General features: G+C 42.5%; 1 protein-coding gene and 1 long non-coding RNA gene across 2 annotated transcripts in view; both read left to right on the forward strand.

The window, feature by feature from the left end:
* LOC146575304 (uncharacterized) overlaps nucleotides 1-16,185 on the forward strand; it is a 429,876-nt gene that overhangs the window by 256,929 nt on the left and 156,762 nt on the right. The window lies entirely within an intron of this gene.
* On the forward strand, nucleotides 11,313-15,116 carry LOC146575316 (uncharacterized). Its single transcript, XM_085272540.1, has 4 exons — nucleotides 11,313-11,516; nucleotides 11,967-12,132; nucleotides 13,103-13,396; nucleotides 14,536-15,116. Exons 1-4 carry the CDS (start codon nucleotides 11,313-11,315, stop codon nucleotides 14,916-14,918), a joined length of 1,047 nt encoding a protein of 348 aa, XP_085128666.1. The 3' UTR covers nucleotides 14,919-15,116.

A 16,185-nucleotide genomic window follows, 5' to 3' on the forward strand; every position in this document is an offset into this window, starting at 1 on the left:
ATAATCTGTAGTTTATATTGCATTCAGAGGTTGAACAGTGTGTGTCTTTCAGAAAGACTAAGTTGCAGGCTGACAGGAAGTTGCAGAGAGTTTGCAGAAGTGAAAGCAGAAAGTTATTTTGAGCAGCAGGCTAAGACGATCATTGCTTTAACAATGTAACAGAGAGCTTTAAGAAGGCCTTAAGATGTTATGCATACAGTTATTATGTTAACCTTGTATTTCAGGTGCAGTTATAACTATTTTATACATAATGCATATCTGTGCTTATTTGAGTTGATGTTCAGGTTCATTAATGGTCTAAAGCTTCATCTAGTGAGAGTGTCTAGATGATCCATGCTGAGGGAAAACTAGAACATAGAAGGAATTGCAGTACATGCTTACACAACAGTTCATTTTAATATCTTTTATATGTTCATATTCTTGTATTAAGCTTTTAGTAGGGGTTCTTGATTAAAACATTTATTTAGTAGATGACATATCCATAGTTTCACTTCGGTTATTACATATCTGAGGGTGGCTTCTGTCTCTCTGTCTGGTTAGGGGTCAGGAGCTAGTCGGCGAGGTGAAATAGGGTGCAATTGTGGTTAGCACACAGACACACACACACTCAGTTAGAGAGAATCATTTATAGGTGAAAGTTTAATCATGTTTTGCTTGGGGTTGCAAAAAGAGCAGTTTGTAGCAGAACTGCTGCTGAGGTGCCAAGATGACAAGCGAGCATCCGGCAGTGACAGGAAGCACCTGTTATGAAGATAGAAGACAATTGTTCTTTTAAATTGTGTCAAAAGTCGTTGTGGTTTTGATATTGACGTATGTGTATATATCCTGTCTGTGACGCATGAAGGGGCGTCAGTAAATCAAACCCTGATGCTATAAAAATCTGTGTATGCTTTGATTAAGTCGAAGACCACTTGCTGTCTGCGTACAGAGTGTTCTTCCCACACGTGTGTATTCATTAAAATCATTGTTTGACCAAGAGCTTCTGGACCATGGTTTGTACTCTCCTTCCTCAATTTTTGAACCTTAACAATGTCAATACCTGAATGATATCTCCACTGTACCAAATATGACGTCAAATTCAAAGAAAATCTAGAAATTGTTCACAGGAGCCAAAGTTGTTTGTAGAAGTGTCACAGCTGCACTTCCTGGTTCAGGCGTGGTACATATAGACAGATAACTGGCTGTGGACGGTTTAACATGTCTGAGAATGTTCGTTAAACTGTGGCTGTTGTCTGGTTAATCTGATGTTAGAGTTGGGCCACCCTCACAGTATTTCACACATTTCATCATTTTTACGTATATGATTTGTTTGTCATGGACAGCTTTGCTACGTTAACGTTACCTGTTTCATTTCCAGACAGGCCATATATGATGCCTTTGACAGATTCTGCGTGAAGTATCCCAACCTGCACTAGCCACTGGAGCCAGGCTGGACGTTTGCCTTCACCACTCTCAGTGTGGCAGCTGAGATCTTTCCTTGTGAGGCACGTGTGACATTTACAGGGTAGCCTCAGAGAAGGTGGAGCTGAGCACGCCTCTTCCTGTTTGTATAAGCGTGTGTGATCTAGGTGTGCGACAAACCTCGCCGTGCATAACTGAAACTGTAGCAGTTTAAAATGTTGTTATGTGCTGTGAAAGAAACATCTGGGTGTCTAGCTTCAGTTTGATAACTGCTGGTGATCATTGATAGCACTGTGTGCAGCTTTTATTGCTCCTGTATCACCAGGCTGCAGGTGTCCTGCTGTTTTCCACTTCTCTTCCTTATCTGACACAACCTTGGATGTGATACTCGAGCCCGAGCCATTCCATATGAAATCACAGAGCTTCCTCAGAACTGACCAGTTTATGTTGGACTGACTTTAGCATATTTGATGAAACCATGAAAGATTCTTACTGAAATTGTGACGGTTGTACAGGTCCCTGAAATTCTTAGGAGCTGGTTGAAATCTGGCTCTTTTTTATTTTGATGCTGACGCTTAAATGTTCGATGATCACATGAACTTTTCTGGGCTGAAAGAAACATTGAGTACGAGATGTGGGATAAAACACCGGGGGGACGCCGCTCGATCGCTTCTCCCTGGAATGTTGTCCTGATGTCACATGAATCAAATTTAAAGGAGGCTGAAGTAAATGTTAAATCACAACAAAGTTTGATGGTAATGAAAGTCGATGCTTTGTTCTGTGTCCACTGTGACTGGTGCACTTTGAGGTTAACTGGCTTCACTGTGTTTGCTGTGCTGCTCACATGTAAAGTGGAAACAAATAAATCTCCTTTCTGACAGTTTCAGCACATTTCTTCTTCTCTTAGCTGCTCCTATCTGTATGTTTCAGCCTGTATTTTTGTAAGAACTATAACAGTGTGGACAGCAGGACCCTATGATTGTCTGTTATTAACAGTATTGAGTCTGAACTCTGTGGGAAGAACATTGTTATTCAATATTTAACCCCAGTGCGTGCATTATGATAGAAATGGACAATGAACAGGACGCTGGACGCTCCTTAGAGGCACAGGCTGACACTCGATGATGTCTCAGACAAATCTGTGCTATGGCAACAAAGATCGGCATCATTCACTTTCAAATCAGCACATTTTTGGAACATTTCCTCCGATTTCAATGTCTGAAAAAGGACTAAAAGTGGGTGGAGGGACCATTTTAAAAACATATATAAAAGTATTTAAAGCAGAAATTTCACATTGTTATGAATATAAACATTTTCTACCGTATAATTTTCCTACCATGTTGGAGCAGGAGGGTGGGTGACCCACCATCCTGTATTTGGACCTACTACATCAGAGCATCTGCGTTAAAATAGTGATGTCGCTCTATAATGAGTGACTTTGAGTTTAGTGAAAGAAATGTTCATTCTAATTGTAATTATGAACTATGTGCAGATATTCTTGATGCCATTACAACTGCTGAGCAGTACAGGCAATGTTTAAATCGCCACGCCTCACTGGAAGTGTTTTATTTGTGTTTTCTTTTAAGTGCTTCACATGTTAACTGTGTTGTGTTTCATACATGACTTCTGCTCTTTTGTTTCTTAGAGTTCTCGTTTCTACACTGTGAAGCCTGCATCAGCATTAAAGGATTTCTTCAGCCTGCTCGAGCTGCAGGTTCTTGCTTGGCAATAATAATCTTATGGTCGCCCGCTCGCTGTGTGTGCAGTTTCTTTCTCACAGGTCATCACTGGAGTGAATACTCACTCACTACTTAAGTGCATGGACGGCTGTTTATGTGTATCATAGCTTTCAGTTATAAACCACAGACTTTATAATGAAGCAGCTTCTCTGGTTGAATCCTGTCATCCTCCTGAGGTATCAGATTTCTCCAGAGAGCCGCTGTCTTACAGCCTCCGACTACCTACGTGGTCTCCGTTAGGGGGGGCAGAAGAGGCCCCAGCCCTCCATGCACCAACAATCTGCAACAGCTGATCCCGGGAAAAACAGACGTTCCCAGCATAGAGACAGAATCTGTCCACTGTGATCTTAGTGTGTGCAGTACTGCAGATTGTGGGATAGATGTGATACCAAGTAAATGTATGGCCAGTATTGCTGATACCAATGCTGATACTATAAAAACAGCTTATGCAGGGGAGAGCAGTGTATCATAACTTATGACATGAATCATAAGTTTGCAACTTCTGCAGACGTTTTTAATGAATCACTGTGATTCTGCAACACTGAGTTAATAAACACACACCTGTGAGCTTTTCATTTTAAACTTTTTGTAGACCTGAAAGGTCCGTGTGCCTGTCTGCAGAGCACAGTGTATGAAATGTGCCTGAGACCGGAAAATATTGCCTTAACTGTTCACCAAAGCCTGCTGTATGTGACAGTGAAAGAATGATATCGATGCTTCAAATAGATTTAGACTTACAAACCGTTGTTTGAGGGCAAGTCAAGGCAGTTCACCTCTACTCAGTTATGGTGCATTATAAGCCATATATCTTTAATAATTTATATTTTAATTATGAACTATCAACACTTGAAGATTCCCCCATCTCCTCTGAACAGAACGGTCTAAGAATGACCGCTCCAGCCCCTACGGTTAGGAAATTATGGCCAGTCGTTTGACAGGAATCCATAAAACCAGGAAGATTCAAATTGAATATTCAGAGTGGTTGACTGACATCCTGTGTGTCTCTGTGCATTTGTGTTTCCATATGTGCTCATATTTCTAATTGTGTGTATCTGCTGGCTGTTCTTTCGTGCGTTTTTAACATTTCTGCCAGTTTTTCACAGTTGAACAACAAGTAGTTTTGAGTGAACGTCACCTTATTCAGCTTTTTTCAGCTGCTCATTTTCCAATATTTCTGCTTAAGTTGTTACTTTTCTGCTGAATTGTCGTGTTTCTGCTCTGTTTTAGTTATTATGTTTGTCTTAAGTCACAATATTTTTCAATATTCAAAATGAGCAGATCCAGTTTCACTGGCATAGATACACACAGGCCACACGCTTAATAAGATAAGATAAGATAAGATAAGATAAGATAAGATAAGATAAGATAAGATAAGATAAGATAAGATAAGATAAGATAAGATAAGATAAGATAAGATAGAACTTTATTAATCCCTCGGGTGGGTTCCTCTGGGAAATTCGACTTCCAAAAAAAAGCACAGCAACGACCGAAGTTACAGTTACAGAACTGTTATATATATATATACACACACACACACTCACACACACACACACACACACACACACACACACACACACACACACACACACACACACACACACATATATAAATACAGAGACAAATATAAATAAAATATACAAAGGGGATAAATAGAATAAATAGGAATAAAAATAAAAATACAAGTGAATTGCACATTTCAAGTATTGAGTCTATTGCACTGTTGACTATTTACAAAAGTATTGCACAAGGTATTGCACAGTGAGGTGAAGAGGCACTACAGCTTAGTTGTTCCCCCCTCCTTTGTCCTCCTGTTTCCCCTCCCTCTCCCCTCCAGAGAGGAGTTAAACAGTCTGATGGCGTGTGGGACAAAGGAGTTTTTAAGTCTGTTAGTTCTTGTCTTTGGGAGAAGCAACCTGTCACTGAACAGACTCTTCTGGTTGTTTATGGCCGTGTGCAGAGGATGCCCAGCATTGTCCATAATGTCCATCAGTTTCTTTAATGTCCTTTTCTCTGCCACTGTCACCAGAGTGTCCAGCTTCATGCCGACCACAGAGCTAGCCCTCCTGATCAGTTTCTCCAGCCTGGATGAGTCCCTCTTTGCTGTGCTGCTCCCCCAGCACACCACAGCATAGAAAAGTACTCCAGCAACCACTGACTGGTAAAACATCCTCAGGAGCTTCCTGCAGATGTTAAAAGACCTCAGCCTCCTGAGGAAGTACAGTCGGCTTTGGGCTTTTTTTATACAGGTGCTCTGTGTTGCATGACCAGTCCAGTTTATTGTCCACCCACAGCCCGAGGTACTTGTACTTGTTGACCACCTCCACCTCCTCCCCCTCTATCTGAACCGGCAGTGGACCTTCTCTGGACCTCCCGAAGTCCACAACCAGTTCCTTAGTCTTTGAGGTGTTGAGTTGCAGGTGGTTTGTGTGACTCCATGCGACAAAGTTCCTCACCAGACTTCTGTACTCCTCTTCCTGATCATCCCAGATACACCCCATGATGGCCGTGTCATCTGCAAACTTCTGAATATGGCATAATTCAGAGTTGTAGCAGAAGTCAGAGGTGTACAGGGTGAAGAGAAGGGGGGACAGCACAGTTCCCTGTGGTGCTCCTGTGCTGCTGACCACTGTGTCAGACGTGATGTCCTTCAGCCTGACGTACTGTGGTCTGTCGGTGAGGTAGTCGGAGATCCAAGCCACCAGGCAGGGGTCCACCTCCATCCTGTTCAGTTTTTCCTGAAGCATACAGGGCCGGATGGTATTAAAGGCACTGGAAAAGTCAAGAAACAGTATCCCTCATCCAGGTGTGAGTGGGCTCTGTGTAGGAGGTACAGGATGGCATCCTCCACTCCGACACCCGCCTTGTATGCAAACTGTAGTGGGTCCTGGGCATGTTGTACCTGTGGTCGGAGGAGGTTGAGGAAGAGCCGCTCTAGAGTCTTCATAAGATGTGACGTCAGTGCCACCGGTCGGAAGTCATTCAGCTCATTGGGCCGGTTCTTTTTGGGGACCGGGACGATGCAGGATGTCTTCCAGAGGGCGGGCACTCTCCCCAGTCGCAGACTGAGGTTGAAGACTCGTTGTAGCAGCTCCCCAAGTTCAGCAGCACACGCCTTAAGCATCCTAGGACACACCTTGTCTGGGCCTGCTGCCTTTCTGGGGCGAAGCTTCCTCAGTTGCCTCCTGACCTGATCCACTGTGACACTGGGAGATGTTTGGGAGGAGGGGAGGGGGGGAGATGTCTTGCTGCTGATTGGAGGAGGGGGGTGTCATGGTGTCAGGAAGGGGGGGAAGCGAGGGAGGCAGGAGAGTGGGGAGAGGACTCTGTAGTGAGGGTGAGGGTGGGGGGGTTGTGGGCTGGTCAAACCTGTTGAAGTAGTTGTTGAGTTCGTTTGCCTTCTCCACAGTCCCCCCCACTGTGCTTTTCTTGGTGTTGTGGCCTGTGATGGTTTTCACACCATTCCAGACCTCCCTCATATTGTTCCTCTCCAACTTCTGCTCCACCTTCCTCCTGTAGGTGTCCTTTGCTTCCCTCAGGCAGCGTTTCACCTCCCGCTGTGCTGCTTTCATCTCCTCCTTCACTTTGCTCCTGAAAGCCTTCTTCTTCATGTTGAGGACAGCTTTGACTTCCTGTGTTACCCACGGTTTGTTATTAGGATAACACCGTACCGTCTTAGCAGGGGCGACTGTGTCCACACAAAAGTTGAGGTAGTCTGTAAGACAGTGTGTCGCCCCCTCTATGTCCTCACCATGTGGGCTCAGGAGCACATCCCAGTCTGTGGTGTCATAGCAGTCTCTCAGAGCATCCTCCTTTTCTGGGGTCCATCTCCGGATGGAGCACGTTGTGACAGGCTGCCTTTGGACGAGGGGTGTGTATTGTGGCTGTAGGTAAACCAGGTTGTGGTCTGACTTCCCTAGTGGGGGGAGGGGGGTGGCTCTGTATGCACCTCTCACATTAGCATACAGTAGGTCAATTGTCCTGTTGCTCCTTGTGGGACAATAATAGTCCCTGTTCACTCTATGCTGTGTGTGCGTGTCCTAAATTAAAGGTAAGAACACACACTCTGACACACGGATGCAAATATAAGTCATCTTTATTTATATAGCACATTTAAAAGACATCAAGTGTCGGCCAAAGTGCTGAACAGAGGGATGATATGGTGAAAAGAATTAAAATAGATAAGATGAAAACATCATAGAAACAGTGAGACATCCGTATATGTTTGTAAAAAAATATGTGTACATGCAAATATGCACATCCATATACAAAAATGTACACATTCACACTCAAGCACACATATGTGAACTTAAACTACACGTACACGTGTCTACACATGCAAACATCATCCAATGAGATAAAAGAGCAGAATAGCTGAAACACAATAACAGAGGTGTCAGAGAGATCCTTGGAAAATAGGAGGGGCTTCAGATTGGATTTGAAGACTTCCAAGGATGAAGAGGATTTCATGAAAGGGGGACGACAGCAATGGAGAAAGCTGTCACCTCTAGATTTGAACTGGGAGCGTGGAACTAATGACAGCATCTGACTGGAGGAGCGCAGAGTTCGAGTGGGGCGGTGTGGGCTGAGAAGACCTGAAATGTAACCTGGAGCCATAATAATAAACGCACACGCAGCTGCAGAAACCCAGCATTACTGGGTTTCTGCAGCTCCTGGTTTCCTGTTTAATACATTCACACAAGCAATCAAACGCTATGAATCCTTCCACAATGTTTGCAGTCACTTTGTAAAAGTTGTACAAAGGCAGTCACGGATCAGCTCATGATCTGGATTCATTGTGGCTGCTACACAGATACTTCTGGGTCACTTCTCTCAGTTAGGAACCTTCCTCACCAAACTGACTGTTGGACCACACCCCTGGTTTCATGAGAAATTGTTTCAGCCATGATTTCTCTTCCTGTATTTCAGAGTAAAGACTGAAGTGACAAATGGAAGCATGTTTAAAAACACAATGTGAGAGAGACGTTGAGGTCCTTAGAAGTTACCCTGGGTTTTTCTGTCACCCTGCTAGATGTTACACACCTTGTTATTGGACTGATTTCTACTGCTGGACTACTCCTGCGGAGAGTAACAATACTCTTACTAATTAGCTCCCTTTCACACCTTTGGGGATATTTATTTTTGTGTTTGCAGCGCTGTGAGCCAGAACAGCGAGAGAAAAATCTGCAGCAGCGACGAGCCGAATGCTTACGTGAATCGCAGCAGCTGCACATGTGCTACGCTGAATTAGAGGATATCTTTGCTCTGGATTTCTATTTCTACTTTTTCATTTCTATATGATTCTTCTTGCATCTAAACAAAGATGATTCAATTTGATAAATGTTGATGGCTCTTCGTGCTCAGGTGTAAATGAGACGTAATATTTGCTCTTGGTTTGGTTCTCCTGTACAGAACCTTGCAGTACAACAGAAACCTAAAAACATTATTTGTAGTTGTTATTCTTAGTTGTTCTGCTGCCTAAATACCACAGGGTCTGATTATGAAGTTATTGAGCTGCACATACGTTACGACCTGCTTAAGTTCGAGGTCACAGCGTCTGTAGAGCAGCTGGAACATAATGAAGTCTACAAGGTTAAAGTTTTCTCTTCAGTTATTGTTCTTTCTGCTGCTTGGTTTGATGGATCTGAGAGCTTTTGTTTTTATTATTGTTATTATAATTATCATGAATATTTTACTCTCTAGAAGCTTTAAAATAGTGTTTGTGTTTGAAAAAATTGATTTAAGAATTGAACAGAAACATCTGTCCTTCTGAAAATGGCCCAAAGGCACGGAGACAAAGTCAAAGGATGCAACCTGTAACTTTCTCTTCCTTCATGTCAGGACCATCATCCATGATTTATATAAAATGCATATAGCAACAGTAGCACTTTAGTTTGGACTTTATGATTTCTGTAACTGGAAAATATTATTTTGTTTAAAGACAGAAGTGACCGCATAGTTGCAACATCAAAGGGAAATATTAATTAATTAGCATCAAGTATATTTGTTGCTTAAGCGTTTGCACTATAACTTAAGTAGGATTATAACTTTTAAGGAAGGAAAGATTTCAGATATTTAGTTCACTGTTTCAGTTATTTTATATGAAATTAAAACATTTACGTTGGTCAAATATGATGCTCTAAATCAAATAAAAGTTTGAAAATAAATGATGTATTTTTAAATGCTGCAACAAATGTTCACAAAAAGTAACTATAATTAAAACCAGTTAAACAAAATCAAATGTTTGAATCATGCTTAACCAAATGCCAGGCTGGAGAGCTGAACCTAAAGTATACGTAGAAAGATTTCAACATGTGAGCAGTTTTTAATGTTTTTATCACATATAAATGTCACAGCAGTGGGTCCTGGCCCAATGCTTTGTGTTTTTGCTTTTCTTTGACTCTTGTTTTTCTTGCTTTTTGTTCTTCTTATTTATCAGGCTCTCAGTAATCTTAGTTCTCCCTCCCTCAGTGTTCATTTCAGCCTGTGTTTAGTTTCTGTTCCCGTGTCCCACGTTTCATCGTTTCATGTCGAGTCAGCCCTGTCTCTCTGTTTCCTGTGTCTCCCCAGTCAGCCCCGCCTCCCTCGGGCACTCATGTGTGATACAGAGTAATAAACCTGACTACATTTGCTACACTCTCTTTATTACCTGTTACTTTAAAATTCATACACTAATTATGTCTGCCCATCTCTCTAATGTGAAGGTCAAAGGTCAACATCCCAGTGACATAAGAATAATCCCAAAGGGGCAAAGGCAGCGGTTAATTTAGCATAATTAGCATTAAGGGTACAGCAAGGATATACTTTTACCAACCCGTTCTCACTCCCGACGCGTAAAATAATGACGATTTGTCACGTCCCTTAACTTCTCATGCTGACGCCTAAGGTACCCTTCCACCTTTTTATGTGACGCTGTGGGTTGTCAATTCATTCCAATATGAACGCGCTCGCGGCGATCAGAGACGCTTCGAGCAGAGGCTCCAGCCATCCATTTATTCCAATAATAACCCCGTCACGGCGAAACATGACGTCGTGAAGCACAATCTAACTGGAGACCCGGGGACCCTCTCCGCGAACGGGTTTTTCTCCCTAATTTAATGCTTTCTTTTAATGACATCGTTAACATTTCTCAACAAAAACACGTGAAAGTATCACTGATAATTCAACAATAAAATGGCTTCATGTTGTGGCCATCACACAGTGTTTTCCAAACTGATTCACGATCTGAAAGTGCGCAGATTTAACGTACATAATCCTTTGTTAGGTTTATTATTTTCATTTCACACGTAAAACACATTTATAGATTCATTCACCACTCCTGTTAGTTTTGGATGCGCTCGGCTCCAACCAATCAGACCAATTTACGCAGACGCACTAATCCCGTAACTGCACACTACCCATAATCCTCGACCGCCGTCGCTATGGGAATGAAGATAACAACAGCTTGGTGCTACCCGTTATTCCTTTATTTACTCTAAAATAATAACCAGCGATAATACGAAATTAAACTGGCCCAGTGTTTAATTATGTAATTAAAAATTGCAAATTTTAGTATTTTATTTTTTACAAATTGCAATATTTATCTACAGCGCGCCTTTAGCGACACGTCAACAGATCTTAAGCAAGGCGATTGGATGGTTTTTACTGCAATGCATCTTGGGAGTCGCAGTAAATGTATCTTTCAACTCACGGTCCTGCAGCGAAGTTTTCGACTGGACACGAGGCAGATCCTAGCTAAGTAAGTTGTGATAAACTGTGGGTAATTTGCATGTTCACTGAAATATTAATTTCAGTGATATTAAACTGATATTAAACTTGAAATGTTTTCACAGAGCAGTCTGTGTACCAAGAGAACTACTTCTGCAAAAGTTTATTTAATTTTTTTTGTGATGTATTCTCATGTGTAAGACACTTGCTTGGCCACCCAGCTAATGTTAGTACTGCTCTATTTTAGCAATGTATCTTTTCTGTAATCAATTCAGGTTTTTTTTTAACCCTATTCACGTAATTAACTCAATATTAACGACTTTAATCTCGTAATTGATTTTTTTTCTAAATATGGTGTAATACTGCCTCGTAACATAAGTTATTTCTTTGGTCATAAATTATTTTTGTAATCATTTCACCAAAACAGACCTGAAATGATCCCTACATGTTCCATTTTCATTTGCAGAAATGACAAAGCCAAAAACCAAACCATGCTCTTCCTGTCAGGCCCCAAACACCTGCAACAGGAAGACATGCAGTGGATGCCTGGGCAGCCTGAACCTAAAGGAGGGATTGAAAAAAAAACAAGAACAGTTTAAAAACAGTAACTGGGCTGCCTCTGTTAAAAAAAACAGAAATGCGAGCAGGGTGGTTAATTCAGCCCAGTTGTCAGTAAGTTTAAAAGTTCTGATCTAATAAGTGGTTGGTCTGCTAGACAATTCTTTATTAATCACAGTTGTCAATGTTTTCTTGTATATCATGAAGTAAGAAACTAACAAGACATGTATATACACATAAAATATTAATTTATAAAAGAGCATAAATAAAAAAGTTATTCACATCAGAATAACATCATCACACTAAAGACATCCAACTAGAAAAAACTTGTTAAAAACTATTTTTATTTAAGCTACTTCTGATTTTTAATTTAATCGGCTATTAACTGAGAGACAAAACATTTCAAGATGGATTTTATCATACATTTACAGGTTTGGTCACCATAAATACTTTTTAACTATCGACAACAATAAAACAACAAAGATGTGAAACTTAAAGGTTTGTTATACATCCGTTTGCTTACATGAAAGACTGGCTGCATGTTTTTCTTTGTTGTTCTTGCAGGTTTCAAAGCTACACGCCCTGGGCTACCAACCAATTCTGTTTCTTGGACAGTTTGACCGTAAGGGCCGTATAGTAGGGGACGTGATCACTCAGATCGAACCAGCGGAAGGTGCTGCACGTGACATCCTCATGAAGATGAGGAAGCTTTATGAACACCTTCTGAGAAGTAAGATATGCTTTGTCCATTATCTGTAACCAGGTGTCCTTATCAGGTAGCCTATCCTAGCTGTCTTTGGGTGATACTCATGGTACACCCTAGATAAGTAGGCAGATCATCACGGGGTACATAGAGACAAACAAGATGGTGAGGATGAGGATAGTTAACAGTCACCAGCTATTCTATTCTACTCTACTCTATTCTGTTCTGTTCTATTCTATTATTCAGCCAAGTTTCAGACCAGTAACCTTCTTGCTGTGAGGTGACAGCTGTCCTACATGTCCTGTTGCTAACATGAAAATAGTGTTAAATCTGCCTTATTACCTCCCCATGTGTCGGTCACATCACCAAAGCTAGCCATACTGAACCTCTGGTGTTACCCACCTGAACAATTTTGTATGTGTGTGTGTGTATAGTATGGTCTTTCACACTCATGTATATACAAATGTAATTTTAAAAATCTTCACAAAAACCAGACCTGATAATTCTCTTCGAGACTTTCTAGTATAACAAATGTTATAATGTTACCAATATGAACACCAAGATTCTTAAATAACTTATATACTTCTTAAGAGGTCACCTGATTACCTCCCTGAGGTAGTTAGCATCACCATTGTACAAAACTCCTAAGTCACAGTACTAGCTTGAAGTGTCAAATGTTATTCACTACAAAGTCAGGAAAGTAGTGTCATCAGAGGAAAAAGTCATTATCTATCTGGATTTATAGTCACACTCATTAATTTATTAATGTACAATGTAGAAAAGCACTACAGATGTCACACTACCCCCGAGGGCACTTGTACTGAATGATTTGGGTCAGTGAGTGTGTGAGATGACTTATTTGATGCCAATATTTACCAGTTGTATCTTTAGTAAAACTTAACTGAAAACATGCAAATCACTACTTATTATGTGTTTATGTGTACTGTACATTTTTTCAACCCATTTTAATGAATGTTTAATATTTAAAATTTTTCAGAATTACAAGCTTCACCTCCTGCTAAACGTTCTACACCAGCAGCTGGACCATCCTCTGCTGACAGTGTGGATGCTGGACCAGTCCCAGACCCAGAGGCTCTAAACGAGGAATTTATTCTTCATTTAGAGCCTGAACCAACATCTTCCCTCTGTCAGCCTCCTGCATCCTCCTCTTCATCTCTGCTTCCTCCTGCATCCTCCTCTCCAGCTCTGCTTCCTCCTGTATCCTCCTCTCCATCTCTGCTTCCTCCTGCATCCTCCTCTCCATCTCTGCTTCCTCCTGCATCCTCCTCTCCATCTCTGCTTCCTCCTGCATCCTCCTCTCCATCTCTGCATCCTCCTGCATCCTCCTCTCCATCTCTGCTTCTTCCTGCATATTCCTCTCTGTCTCTGCTTCCTCCTGCATCCTCCTCTCTGTCTCTGCTTCCTCCTGCATCCTCCTCTCCATCTCTGCTTCCTCCTGCATCCTCCTCTCCATCTCTGCTTCCTCCTGCATCCTCCTCTCCATCTCTGCTTCCTCCTGCATCCTCCTCTCTGTCTCTGCTTCCTCCTGCATCCTCCTCTCCATCTCTGCTTCCTCCGGCATCCTCCTCTCTGTCTCTGCTTCCTCCTGCATCCTCCTCTCCATCTCTGCTTCCTCCTGCATCCTCCTCTCCATCTCTGCTTCCTCCTGCATCCTCCTCTCTGTCTCTGCTTCCTCCTGCATCCTCCTCTCCATCTCTGCTTCCTCCTGCATCCTCCTCTCCATCTCTGCTTCCTCCTGCATCCTCCTCTCCATCTCTGCTTCCTCCGGCATCGTCCTCTCTGTCTCTGCTTCCTCCTGCATCCTCCTCTCCATCTCTGCTTCCTCCTGCATCCTCCTCTCATCTCTGCTTCCTCCTGCATCCTCCTCTCCATCTCTGCTTCCTCCTGCATCCTCCTCTCCATCTCTGCTTCCTCCTGCATCCTCCTCTCCATCTCTGCTTCCTCCTGCATCCTCCTCTTCATCTCTGCTTCCTCCTGCATCCTCCTCTCCATCTCTGCTTCCTCCTGCATCCTCCTCTCCATCTCTGCTTCCTCCTGCATCCTCCTCTTCATCTCTGCTTCCTCCTGCATATTCCTCTCCATCTCTGCTTCCTCCTGCATCCTCCTCTTCATCTCTGCTTCCTCCTGCATCCTCCTCTCCATCTCTGCTTCCTCCTGCATCCTCCTCTCCATCTCTGCTTCCTCCTGCATCCTCCTCTCCATCTCTGCTTCCTCCTGCATCCTCCTCTTCATCTCTGCTTCCTCCTGCATCCTCCTCTTCATCTCTGCTTCCTCCTGCATCCTCCTCTCCATCTCTGCTTCCTCCTGCATCCTCCTCTCCATCTCTGCTTCCTCCTGCATCCTCCTCTTCATCTCTGCTTCCTCCTGCATATTCCTCTCCATCTCTGCTTCCTCCTGCATCCTCCTCTTCATCTCTGCTTCCTCCTGCATCCTCCTCTCCATCTCTGCTTCCTCCTGCATCCTCCTCTCCATCTCTGCTTCCTCCTGCATCCTCCTCTTCATCTCTGCTTCCTCCTGCATATTCCTCTCTGTCTCTGCTTCCTCCTGCATCCTCCTCTCCATCTCTGCTTCCTCCTGCATCCTCCTCTTCATCTCTGCTTCCTCCTGCATCCTCCTCTCCATCTCTGCTTCCTCCTGCATCCTCCTCTTCATCTCTGCTTCCTCCTGCATCCTCCTCTCCATCTCTGCTTCCTCCTGCATCCTCCTCTCCATCTCCACATCCTACATCTCCCTCAATTTCTACGGTGTACACCTCGGATGTCCCAAACAAAAAAAGGACAAGGAAAGGTTAGACGTTATGGTATTGTAAATGTACGAAACACATGACAGGTTCGTTAAGTTTGTTAAGATTTCTTTTTCTTAATTTTTGCATTTTTTCCAGTTTTACAGAACTCATGTAAATATTTCATTTGTTATTTTTCAGAATGCCGAAAACACCGTACACAGAAGATTTTCAAATATGAAGAGATAGTAGACAGGAGAGTTGTAAATGTAAGTAATTTAGCCTGCTGTTGTGCAGATTTGTTTGCATCTTTGGACTTCCCAGATTTGAACTGTGCCTGACTGACTATCCATAAGCTTTTGTATTTGATGAATCTTCACTAATTCAGCCACTGAGTCAGGATTTCGCTCCAAATAGGAAATTAAATAAGAACAGACCACCTGATACGACCTGGTCATGCTGCCTTCCTGATGTTTACGTTCTTTAAAGTCCTCCTGACATCATGCTCATTATGAGTTTTGGAGGTGGACATGGTCAACACTTTTAAGAGTAGGCATAAGACTTTACTTCTTTATAGAGCTTATAGTTAGGGCTGGTTCAGCTCAGCCCTTAGTTATGCTGTAATAGGACCAGACTGCTGGGGGTTAGTGTCCCCCCCCTCTCTCTCTGTCTCTTTCAGGGTTATGCAGGCTCAGTATTGGTTGAAGATGCAGTCACGTCTCCTTTTACTGAAAACTCTCCCCCTCTCCCTCACCACCATCTGTAAACACACATGTCTCAGTAATGCAGTTCATGCATGTTACTAACTAAACTTCTTCCCTGGAGTTTCTGTGCTCTCTCATCCAGCAGGTTCCGATGGATCGTGGCTGCTGCTGTGGTCCTGCTTGACGTCTGCTTCATATATTAATACTCTCTGACTTGATTTGATTAATTTATATTACAATGAAGGTGTATAAAGCATGACATGAATATAGAAGATATTTCATCCTAAAAAATTGTCATATGTCACAACCTAAATTGTCCTATTTTGTGTGTGGTTGTTGTTTGTTATGTTTTTCTCCTGACAGTGGCAAAGTGTGGGATGACACATGGGAACCTGCGCAGTTTTACACACAGTAAACCAGGCACCACAGGTGGCAGAGATCGCACAGTTCACAGCTTGTAGTTCAGCATAAAAGTTCAAAATAAAATATTTACTATACATTTCAACCAGTGTCTCTGTTTCACTCTCTAATTGTGGCTTAAGTACCTAACATATTCATGAATCTGATCGATCAATAATATCTTCCCTGCACTCGACATCTCATAGTTTTACATATCAGCCAACATTATTGTCT

This window comes from Mchenga conophoros, linkage group LG4, assembly GCF_057382185.1.
Source record: "Mchenga conophoros isolate Kocher_MC1m ecotype Shallow Benthic linkage group LG4, M_conophoros_male_GT1.1, whole genome shotgun sequence".
NCBI classification, from domain to species: domain Eukaryota; kingdom Metazoa; phylum Chordata; class Actinopteri; order Cichliformes; family Cichlidae; genus Mchenga; species Mchenga conophoros.